Source organism: Heterodontus francisci, chromosome 1 (assembly GCF_036365525.1).
Source record: "Heterodontus francisci isolate sHetFra1 chromosome 1, sHetFra1.hap1, whole genome shotgun sequence".
In the NCBI taxonomy this organism is placed as follows: Eukaryota; Metazoa; Chordata; class Chondrichthyes; order Heterodontiformes; family Heterodontidae; genus Heterodontus; species Heterodontus francisci.
In genome coordinates, this window is record NC_090371.1 from 15,842,526 (window position 1) to 15,854,738 (window position 12,213).

A 12,213-nucleotide genomic window follows, 5' to 3' on the forward strand; every position below is an offset into this window, starting at 1 on the left:
CTAGGAGTGGGATATATCGAGGCCCTAGTCTCGGGAATGGCCTCATGGAGGTGGAGCCAGGGCGTCCCTAATCAATTAGTTCTGACGTTACAGTCTTGTAGGACTTGTAATGTTTGGGGAGTAATGTTTGGTGAGACATATCTCCCTGACATATGCACCTAGGATTCTAGGCTGGGATCAGAGCCTGGACCACTGAAGTTCAGGGCAATAAATTCTTATTTTAAGGCAGCCAGCAACGTCACCTTTCTCGGAGAAATCATCACATAGCTAGTCGAGTGGGTGCAAAAATCAAGCAGTGTTCTGACTTCCTATCCTGCAATTCATACTGTATTTAAATGTGAGCTGAAGACAATCAAGCTCAGCTATGATGCTCCTTTTTCTCACATGTTAAGAATGGACATTTGGGCAAAGCTTAGGCACTAGTATCCACTTCAGTAAGGCGTCAGAATCTTCAGGAGAGGAAAACAAAGACCTCCAGCTGCTTTGGTTCTTGCATTTTCTGTATTATAGTGCATTTGTATTAATAGTATGATGTGAATGCATTTGTCTTACAGATAGAGTGGAATGTAACAGAAAAGGAACATCAAGCTTGTATCCGTAAAGGCAAGGTGGAGGTTTGTCTTCAAAGCTTTCTATTCTTCTGTTCTTAACATCTGCAAAATGTGTAGTGTAAGTCACTCCTTAGCGGGTGTTCTGATACCTGTTGAATGCCAGAGGATTTACGGAAACTGATCAAGCAATCCATGTGACCGCTTCCGGTTGAGTTGGAGGTATGAGGGCTGGTAGTGTAATGGTAAACAGTCAGAGATTTTAAGTTCGGATCTCATCGTGGAAAGTTATGAAATTGAGCACAATAAATCTAGTAATTTAATTTTAAAAAAAAACACAAAAGCTGTCAGTTTCTTCTAAAAACCCTACTGGTTCACTACAGGATGTAGCTGGTCTGGCTAGCAAACAACCACAGTTCCACAATGTGTGAGCTTGACTCTTAGGGCTGAATTTCGTGCTGATCTCAGGAACGGGGGTGCGGGTGGGTGGGGTGGGGGCATAAAATCAGGACAGAAGATGTTGGACAGGAAGTCAGACATTGTGACATCCCATCCCAATTTTGTGCATGGAGGGCGGAAATCGGAATTCGATGCAGTAGGCAGGCAGTTAAGGTACTTTAGAGGCCTATTGAGAGCAATTTTATTCTTGGTTTTAAATTTTATTAACAGAGCACAGGAATTATGGGGCTTCAGAGCCTCGCCTGGTTAAGGGAGGCGACATGGAGGCGGGAGTTCATGGCTAGCCATCAGGCGAGGCAACATCGACTGCCAGGCAAAGCCAAAGTGGAGACAGGAGAGCATTGGGCATCGTCTGAGGAGTAGGGGCAAAGGTCCCAGAACTTTGGTCTGGAATGCCCTGCCTGGGAGGGTGGTAGAGGCAGGTTGCCTCACATCCTTTAAAAAGTACCTGGATGAGCACTTGGCACGTCATAACGTTCAAGGCTATGGGCCAAGTGCTGGCAAATGGGATTAGGTAGACAGGTCAGGTGTTTTAATGCATCGGTGCAGCCTCGATGGGCCGAAGGGCCTCTTCTGCACTGTATTCTGTGATTCTGAACTGCAGGGATGCCATTCCAAGGGGGCAACAGGCAAGAGGTGACAAATGGGGAGAAAGAGGGGGTCTGCTGGCAGTGATGGCCTTGTACTTAGGGAGAGGTCACCTATCATGGGCCTCATTCATCCAGGCTTCGGGGACCCCGTTGAAGAGGAGGTGCAACAGAATGGAAGGGAGATCTAGGCACCTGCAGTGGCACTGCAACGGGTTGTGAGGCCACAGGAGAGTCAGCAGCGGCTTTCAGACCGTGGTGAAGACGACAAAGAGGAAAGACAGATAGTACCCCCTCGCAGAAGGTACCCTCCAGAGAGGGTCTACTGGTCAAGGCTCAACTATCTGCAGAAATCCAAGAGGCATTGCCATCAAAGACTCTGCTTCACTGGGTGGCCGTCACTGACCTATGCGCTTTGATGTAGGACGAGCTGTGCCCCAGGGAACTTGGAAATCCAATACCATTGGCTCTGAAGGTCACTGTGGCACTGAACCTCTCTGCCTCTGGATCAAATTGAAAGAAAAAGTGTATAATTTTGCGCAGATTAGCGGTAGGTCAGAAGCTTGGACAGAATTTAAAACCCAGCAAAGAATGACGAAAAAAATAATGAGGAGGGAGAAATTAGGGTGTGAAAGAAAGGTAGCTAGAAATATAAAAATGGGTAGTAATAGTTCTACAAATATTTAAAAAGGCAACGAGTAACTAAAGTGAGCATTGGTCCTCTGGAGTGTGAGTCTGGGGAATTAATAATGGGAAATAAATAAATGGCAGAAGCATTGAACAGATATTTTATGTCTGTCTTCACTGTAGAAGACACAAATAACATCACTGAAATACTTGTAAATGAAAAGGTAAGACGGAGGAACATGAAACAATTACAATCAGCAGGGAATGCGTACTGAGAAAACTATTAGAACTAAAGGCTGACAAGCCCCCAGGACCTGATGGGCCGCATCCTAGGGTCTTAAAAGAAGTAGCTCCTGAGATAGTAGATGCATTGGTTGCAATTTTCCATAATTCCCTAGATTCTGGAAAGGTCCCATCAGTTGGAAAATAGCGAATGTAACTCCTCTATTCAAGAAAGGAGGGAGGCAGAGAGCAGGAAACGACAGGCCAGTTAGCTAAACATCTGTCATAGGGAAAATACTAGAATCTGTTATTAAGGAGGTTATAGCAGGGCACTTATAAACTCATAATGCGATCAGGCAGAGTCAAGTTATTTTTGTGAAAGGGAAATGGTATTTGACTCATTTATTAGAGTTCTTTGAGGGAGTAACAAAAAAGGTGGATAAAGGGGAACCTGTAGATGTGGTGTACTTGGATTTCCAAAAGGCATTTGATAAGGTGCCAGATCGAAGGGTACTACACAAACTAAGAGCTCATGGTATAGGGGGGTAACATATTAGCACGGATAGAGGATTAGTTAGCTAACAGGAAACAGAGAGTCGGGATAAATGGGACATTTTGGTTTGGCAAGGTGTAACTAGCGGAGTGCCACAGGGATCAGTGCTGGGGCCTCAACTATTTACAATCTGTATAAATGACTTAGATGAAGGGACCGAATGTATGGTTGCTAAATTGACTGATGACACAAAGATAGGTAGGAGAGTAAGTTGTCAAGAGGGCGTAAAGAGTCTACAAAAGGATACAGATAGGTTAAATGAGTGGGCAAAAAATTGGCAGATGGAGTATAATGTGGGAAAATGTGAACTTGTCCACTTTGGCAGGAAGAATAAAAAAGCGGATTATTTCAATGGAGCGAGATTACGGAACTCTGCAGTGCAGAGGGATCTGGGTGTCCTGAATCATAAAAAGTTAATATGCAGTTACAGCAAATGATTAGGAAGGCAAATGGAATGTCATTTATTGCAAGGGGAATGGAGTATAAAAGTAGGGAGGTTTTGCGACAGTGAAACAGGGTGTTGGTAAGACGACATCTGGAGTACCATAGAACCATAAAAAGGTTACGGCACAGAAAGAGGCCATTCAGTCCATCGTATCTGCGCCAGCTGAAAAAACTAGCCGCCCAATCTAATCCCACCTTCCAGCACCTAGTCCATAGTTTACAGCATTTCAGGTGCAGATCCAGGTACCTTTTAAATGAGTTGAGGGTTTCTGCCTCCACCACCGATCTGGGCAGTGAATTCCAGACACCCACCACCTTCTCTTTGGGTGAAAAAATCTTTCTTCATATCCCCTCTAATCCTTCTACCTTAAATCTCTGCCCCCTGGTAATTGACCTCTCCGCTAGGGGAAGCAGGTCCTTCCTGTCTACTCTATCTAGGTCCCTCATAATTTGTACACCTCAATTAAGTCAACCCTCAGCCTCCTCTGTTCCAAGGAAAACAACCTTAGCTGATCCAGTCTTTCCTCATAGCTGCAATTTTCAAGCCCTGGCAACATTCTTGTAAATCTCCTCTGTACTCTGCCGAACAGTTATGTCCTTCCTGTAATGTGGTGACCAGAACTGTTCACAATACTCCAGCTGTGGCCTGACAAGTGTTTTATACAGTTCCCGCATTACATCCCTGCTTTTGTATTCTATACCTCGGCTAATAAAGGAAAGCGTTCCATATGCCATCTTTACCAGTCCTGTGTATAGTTTTACTCTCCTTATTTAAGAAAGGGTATAATTGTATTCGAAGCAGTTCAGAGAAGGTTCCCTCGACTGATTCCTGGGATGAAGGGGTCACCTTATGAGGAAAAGTTGGACAGGTTGGGTCTGTACTCATTGGGGTTCAGAAGAATAAAAGGTGGTCTTATTGAAACATACAAGATCCTGAGGGGTCTTGACAGGGTGGATGCTGAAAGGACATTTCCCCTTATGGGAGAGAATAGAACTAGAGGACACAGTTTAAAAGTAAGGGGTCACCCATTTAAGACGAAGATGTGGAGACATATTTTTTCTCTGAGAGTTGTTAGTCTGTGGAATTCTCTTCCTCAGAGAGCAGTGGAGCTGGGTCAATGAATATATTCAAGGCTGAGTTAGAGGGATAGATTCTTCATTGACAAGGGAGTCAAAGATTAAAAGGGGTAGGCAGGAAAGTAAAGTTGAAGCCACAATCAGATCAGCCATGATCTTATCAAATGGTAGAGTAGGCTCGAGGGGTTGAATGGCCTACTCCTGCTCCAAATTCGTATGTTCGTATGCATCATTCCAAGGTACCACTGGGGATATGTGTGGGATCTCACAGTCAGCAGTCCATCAGTGCATCAAGGAGGCCACCTATGCCCTTTTCAGGAGGGCGATTATGTCTACGTCCACATGGATCCCAACTCTCAAGCTGAGACCCCATCAGGTTCAGAGCCTTTGCTGAATTCCTCCAGGTGCAGGGTGTCATCCCTGGGTCAAAAGCCTGGAACTCTCTTCCTAACAGCACTGTGGGTGTACCTACCGCACATGGACTGCAGCGGTTCAAGAAGGAAACCACCAACACCTTCTCGAGGGCAATTAGGGATGGGCAATAAATGTTGGCCGAGCCAACAACGCCCACATCCCAGGAACGAATAAAAGAAAAATGTGCAACTGGTCTTCGACCAACAGATCTGTCCTGACCATCTGCACTTCGTCAGGGCTAGATGATTGGAGAGAAGGGCGACCCACTAAGGACTTAGTTACTGGTGCCGTGAGGAGCCCTCATACAGATGCAGAGGAAAGGTACAACACGTACCACGGGACAACACTGGCGAATATCGAGCAGACCACAGGTACTGCCTGTGCGGAGTTTGCAAGTTCTCCCTGTGACTGCATGGGTTTTCGCCGGGTGCTCCGGTTTCCTCCCACAGCCAAGGACTTGCAGGTTGATGGGTAAATTGGCCATTATAAATTGTCCCTAGTGTAGGTAGGTGGTAGGGAATATGGGATTACTGTAGGGTTAGTATAAATGGGTGCTGCGGATGTTAAATCGCTGGGGGCTTTCTTGTAGTTCAACAGTGCAATGCGCTTAGCGGCTATGACAGGTTCCAGCTCTTCATTATGAGATTGAAACCAGTCTGCATTTCTCTTCGCACTTTTGCCGAAGGTGGTCAAAGCTGACTCATAGATGGTGTCTCTGATGTGGGCCCACTTGGTCTCAGCATACCCTGTGGGAGTGTTTTGAAGGGCTGTTACAAGTGAATTTAGAAATTTTTGTAACGGCTGTGGGTGAGAAATTCTGCTCGTGTTGATGCGCGGGTGGCCCTTCTGCTTGGAATGATGCAACTTCTTTGGTCTGAGTCTAACCATGGTGCACACCAGGGAGTGGTCGGTGTCGCAGTCCGCACTGTGGAAGCTGCGTGTGATTTGAACACTGTTTAAGGCGGCTCGCCTTGTGACAATGAGGTCTAGCTGGTGCCAACGACATGATCTTGGGTGCCTCCATGAAACCTGATGACAGGGTTTAGTGTGAAAGAACGAGTTGGTGATGCAGAGGTTATGATAGGTACACAACTCAAGCAGTCTCTGGCCGTTCTCATTCATCCTTTCAACGCCATAGCGCCCAAGGCAGGAGGGCCATGAGTCATGGTCGGCCCCAACCCTGGCATTAAAGTCCCCCAGCAGGAATAGGTGTTCCGTGTTGGGGATGCTGCTAATGATGTTATGGAGTTCCTCGTAGAACTGATCTTTAGCTTCAGGTGGGGAGCAGAGTGTTGGAGCATAGATGCTGAGTAGGTGTACTGGACCAGAGGGGGTGAGCAGTCGGATGGACAGTATGCGTTCCGAGCCATTTGAGGGAGGCTCTATCATGCTGAGCAAGGAGTTTCTGATGGCAAAGCCCACTCCGTGCTGTCTTGGTTCTTCAGGATCCCTACCCTGCCAGAAGAAGGTGTAGTCTTGCTCTGCTAGAGATCCACTCACGGGGAGGCGAGTCTGCTGAAGTGCTGCAATGTCTACATTGAGTCTACTGAGCTCGTTGTTCATGATGGCGGTCTTCCGAGAATCGTTGATTTGTGTAAGGTCTTCCGACAGGCCAGGACACATAGTTCTGACGTTCCAGCTTGCAAAGCGAAGGGCTGGTCCTTCTTTCCTTTTTTCGTGTTGTTTGGTGCGGTGCATCAGTCCACCTTTCGGGCAATGACCCTGAGTTCCAAGCACCCATTGAAGCAGGTAGACTGTGGCGGGACAGAACCTTATTGACCGGGGGCTTCCCGGTTTGAGGAGGGCGGTAGCTGTCCAGTGAGGTGCAATGACCTCTCCCACCGACAAAGGCAACCCGTGGCGCCCAGTTTGTACGCCAATTTATCTGGCCTTATAACTCGTAACTGCTGCCTTCCGTGTTGTTTCAGTCGCTGTGAGGCAACTATGGAATGACCTCTCCATGGCACATGCCTGGGCGAATTTATGGAGGTTGAAAGTTGCCCAGTCGTCAAAACCCCCCTCTCGGCCTTTCTGGTGGGGTCCAAAGGAGTGCAGAGCACGACGTTTGGCACCAGTATGGCTGCAGGAACTGCCGGAAACATGCCAAAGGTGACACATGACCGCCTACGGGGTTCCGCTCCGGATTATCTGTTAGGGTTTACTCCCTGGGAAGGACAGCATTACCCCTGAAATAATCAAGAGTGCCAAGCCTGCTGTACTCTCAGCACTACATGAACTGCTATGCCTGTGCTGGGACGAGGGAGCAGTACCCCAGGACATGCGCGATGCCAATATCATCACCCTCGATAAAAACAAAGGTAACCGCGGTGACTGCAACAACTACCGTGGAATCTCCCTGCTCAGCATAGTGGGGAAAGTCTTTGCTCGAGTCGCTCTGAACAGGCTCCAGAAGCTGGCCGAGCGCGTCTACCCTGAGGCACAGTGTGGCTTTCGTGCAGAGAGATCGACCGTTGACATGTTGTTCTCCCTTCATCAGATACAGGAGAAATGCCGTGAACAACAGATGCCCCTCTACATTGCTTTCATTGATCTCACCAAAGCCTTTGACCTCGTCAGCAGACGTGGTCTCCTCAGACTACTAGAAAAGATTGGATGCCCACCATGTCGACTAAGTATCATCACCTCATTCCATGACAATATGAAAGGCACAATTCAACATGGTGGCTCCTCATCAGAGCCCTTTCCTATCTTGAGTGGCGTGAAACAGGGCTGTGTTCTCGCACCCACACTTTTTGGCATTTTCTTCTCCCTGCTGCTTTCACATGCGTTCAAGTCCTCTGAAGAAGGAATTTTCCTCCACACAAGATCAGGGGGCAGGTTGTTCAACCTTGCCCGTCTAAGAGCAAAGTACGGAAAGTCCTCATCAGGGAACTCCTCTTTGCTGACGATGCTGCTTTAACATCTCACATGGAAGAGTGCCTGCAGAGTCTCATCGACAGGTTTGCGGCTGCCTGCAATGAATTTGGCCTAACCATCAGCCTCAAGAAAATGAACATCATGGGGCAGGACGTCAGAAATGCTCCATCCATCAATATTGACGACCACGCTCTGGAAGTGGTTCAAGAGTTCACCTACCTAGGCTCAACTATCACCAGTAACCTGTCTCTAGATGCAGAAATCAACAAGCGCATGGGAAAGGCTTCCACTGCTATGTCCAGACTGGCCAAGAGAGTGTGGGAAAATGGTGCACTGACACGGAACACAAAAGTGTATCAGGCCTGTGTCCTCAGTACCTTGCTCTATGGCAGCGAGGCCTGGACAACGTATGTCAGCCAAGAGCGACGTCTCAATTCATTCCATCTTCGCTGCCTCCGGAGAATACTTGGCATCAGGTGGCAGGACCATAACTCCAACACAGAAGTCCTCGAGGCGGCCAACATCTCCAGCTTATACACACTACTGAGTCTGCGGCGCTCGAGATGGCTTGGCCATGTGAGCCGCATGGAAGATGGCAGGATGCCCAAAGACACATTGTACAGCGAGCTCGCCACTGGTATCAGACCCACCGGCCATCCATGTCTCCGCTTTAAAGACGTCTGCAAACGCGACATGAAATCCTGTGACATTGATCACAAGTCGTGGGAGTCAGTTGCCAGCGTTCGCCAGAGCTGGCGGGCAGCCATAAAGATGGGGCTAAAGTGTGGCGAGTCGAAGAGACTTAGTAGTTGGCAGGAAGAAAGACAGAGGCGCAAGGGGAGAGCCAACTGTGTCACAGCCCCGACAAACAAATTTCTCTGCAGCACCTGTGGAAGAGACTGTCACTCGAGAATTGGCCTTTATAGACACTCCAGGGGCTGCTTCACAAACCACTGACCACCTCCAGGCGCTTATCCATTGTCTCTCGAGATAAGGAGGCCAAAGAAGGAGTATAAATGGGTGGTGTTGGTCGGCATAGACTCAGTGGGCTGAAGGGCCTGTTTCAGTGCTGTATCTCTAAATAAATAAATTTGTCTGCTGAAGATGAGATTCAGGTGCCTAGATTGGTCTGGTGGAGCCCTTTGGCGAAGCTCTCGCATATCGCACAGTTCTTGTGGAGACAAAGTCCCATCTCAACATTGAGGATACCCTCCATCATGTTGTGTTGCACGACCACCATGCTAAATGAGATGGATTTTGAACAGATCTAGCAATGCAAAACTGGGCATCCATGAGGTGCTGTGGGCCACCAGCAGCAGCAGAATTGTACTCAACCACAATTTGTAACCTCGTGGCCAGGCATATCCCCCACTCTACCATTACCATCAAGCCGGGAGACCAGCCCTGGATCAATGAAGAGAGCAGGGGGGCATGCCAGGAGCAGCACCAAACATACCTCAAAATGAGGTGTCAACCTGGTGAAGGACTACTTGCATGCCAAACAGCATAAACAGCATGCGATAGATAGAGCTAAGCGATCCAATAAGCAAAAGATCAGATTGAAGCTCTGCAGCCCTGCCACATCCAGTCGTGAATGGTGCTGGACAATTAAACACCTAACTGGAGGAGGTGGCTCCACTGCCCGGGGAGGCAGTGGCATTGTCACTTGACGAGTAACCCAGAGACCCAGGGTATTGCTCTGGGGACATGGGTTCAAATCCCACCAGAGCAGAAGGTAGAATTTGAATTTAATAAATCTGGAATTAAAAAGCTCGTCTAATGGCCGTGAAACCATTGTCGATTGTTGTAAAAACCCATCTGGTTCACTAATGTCCTTTAGGGAAGAAAATCTGCTGTCCTTACCTGCTCTGGCCTACATGTGACTCCAGACCCACAGCAATATGGTTGACTCTTGCATGCCCTCTGAAATGGCCGAGCAAGGCACTCAGTTGTATCTAACCGCTACGAAGTCAATCAAGAGGAATGAAACCGGACGGACCATTCGGCATTGACCTAGGCACCGGAAACGACAATGGCAAACCCAGCCCTGTCAACCCTACAGAGTCGTCCTTACTAACATCTGGGAGCTTGTGCCAAAGTTGGGAGAGCTGTCCCACAGACTAGTCAAACAACAGCCTGACATAGTCATACTCACGGAATCATACCTGACAATGTCTCAGACACTGCCATCACCATCCCCGGGTATGTCCTGTCGCACCGGCAGGACAGACCCAGCAGAGGTGGCAGCACAGTAGGGAGGGAGTTGCCCTGGGAGTCCTCAACATTGACTCTGGACCCCATGAAGTCTCATGGCATCAGGTCAAACATGGACAACGAAACCTCCTGCTGATTACCACCTCCCACTGTTGATGAATCAGTACTCCTCCATGTTGAACACCACTTGGAGGAAGCACTGAGGGTGGCAAGTATACAGAATGTACTCTGGGTGGGGGACTTCAATGTCCATCACCGAGAGTGGCTCGGGAGCACCACTACTGACCGAGCTGGCCGAGTCCTAACGGGCATATCTGCTTGACTGTGTATGCGGCAGATGGTGAGGGAACCAGCAAGAGGGAAAAACATACTTGACCTCGTCCTCACCAAACTGCCTGCCGCAGATGCATCTGTCCATACCGGTATTGGTAGGAGTGACCACCGCACATCGTTGTGGAGACTGTGTCCCGCTTTCGCATTGAGGATACCCTCCTTCGTGTTGTGTGGCACTATCACCGTGCTAAATGAGATAGATTTCGAACAGATCTAGCAATGCAAAACTGGGCATCCATGAGGCGCTGTGGGCCATCAGCAGCAGCGGAACTGTATTCAACCACGATCTGTAACCTCATGGCCTGGCATATCCCCCACTCTATCTTTACCATCAAGCCAGGAGACCAACCCTGGTTCAATGAAGAGTGCAGGAGGGCATGCCAGGAGCAGCACCAGGAATACCTCAATGAGGTGTCAACCTGGTGAAGCTACAACACAGGACTATCTGCATGCCAAGCTTCATCAGCAGCATGCGATAGACAGAGCTAAGCGATCCCATAACCAACAGATCAGATCTAAGCTCTGCAGTCCTGCCACATCCAGCCGTGAATGGTGGTGGACAATTAAACAACTAACTGGAGGAGGTGGCTCCACAAATATCCCCATCCTCAATGATGTGGGAGCCCAGCACATCAGTGCAAAAGATAAGGCTGAAGCATTTGCAACAATCTTCAGCCAGAAGTGTCGAGTTGATGATCCATCTCAGCCTCCTCCTGAAGTTCCCAGCATCATAGATGCCAGACTTCAGCCAATTCGATTCACTCCGCGTGACATCAAGAAACGACTGAAGGCACTGGATACTGCAAAGGCTATGGGCCCTGACAATATTCTGGCAATAGTACTGAAGACCTGTGCTCCAGAACTAGCCGCAGCCCTAGCCAAGCTGTTCTCGTACAGCTACAACATTGGCATCTACCCTGCATTGTGGAAATTTGCCCAGGTATGTCCTGTACGTATGAAGCAGGGCAAGTCCAACCTGGCCAATTACTGCCCCATCAGCCTAGTCTCAATCATCAGTAAAGTGATGGAAGGTGTCTTCAACAGTGCCATCAAGTGGCACTTGCTTAGCAATTACCTGCTCAGTGATGCTCAGTTTGGGTTCCGCCAGGGCCATGCAGCTCCTGACCTCATTACAGTCTTGGTTCAAACATGGACAGAAGAGCTGAACTCAGGTGGTGAGGTGAGAGTGACTGCCCTTGACATCAAAGCAGCATTTGACTGAGTATGGCATCAAGGAGCCCTAGCAAAACTGAGGTCAATGGGAATCAGGGGGAAAACCCTCCGCTGGTTGGAGTCATACATAGCACAAAGGAAGATGGTTGTGGTTGTTGAAGGTCAATGATCTGAGCTCCAGGACATCACTGCAGGAGTTCCTCAGGGTAGTGTCCTCGGCCCAACCATCTGCAGGTGCTTCATCAATAGCCTTCCTTCAATCATTAGGTCGGAAGGGGGCATGTTTGCTAATGATTGCACAATGTTCAGCACCACTCGCGGCTCCTCAGATACTGAAGCAATCCGTGTAGAAATGCAGCAAGACCTGGACAATATCCAGGCTTGGGCTGAGAAGTGGCATGTAACATTCGCGCCACACAAGTGCTGGGAAATAACCATCTCCAACAAGAGAGAATCTAACCATCTCCTCATGACATTTGATTGGCATTACGATCGCTGAATCCCCCACTATCAACATCCTGGAGGTTACCATTGACCAGAAACTGAACTGGAGTAGACATATAAATACCTTAGCTACAAGAGCAGGTCAGAGGCTAGGAATCCTGCAGCAAGTAACTCACCTCCTGACTCCTCAAAGCCGGTTCACCATCTACAAGGCATGAGTGAGGAGCGTGATGAAATACTC

At 48.5% G+C, this 12,213-nt stretch overlaps 1 protein-coding gene across 1 annotated transcript in view; it reads left to right on the top strand.

The window, feature by feature from the left end:
• Window positions 1–12,213, top strand: part of sema4f (sema domain, immunoglobulin domain (Ig), transmembrane domain (TM) and short cytoplasmic domain, (semaphorin) 4F) — a 314,213-nt gene that overhangs the window by 87,925 nt on the left and 214,075 nt on the right. The window contains exon 3 of the mRNA XM_068028690.1: window positions 555–614. Within this exon, the coding sequence (XP_067884791.1) occupies window positions 555–614 (60 nt within the window). The remainder of the gene's footprint in view (window positions 1–554; window positions 615–12,213) is intronic.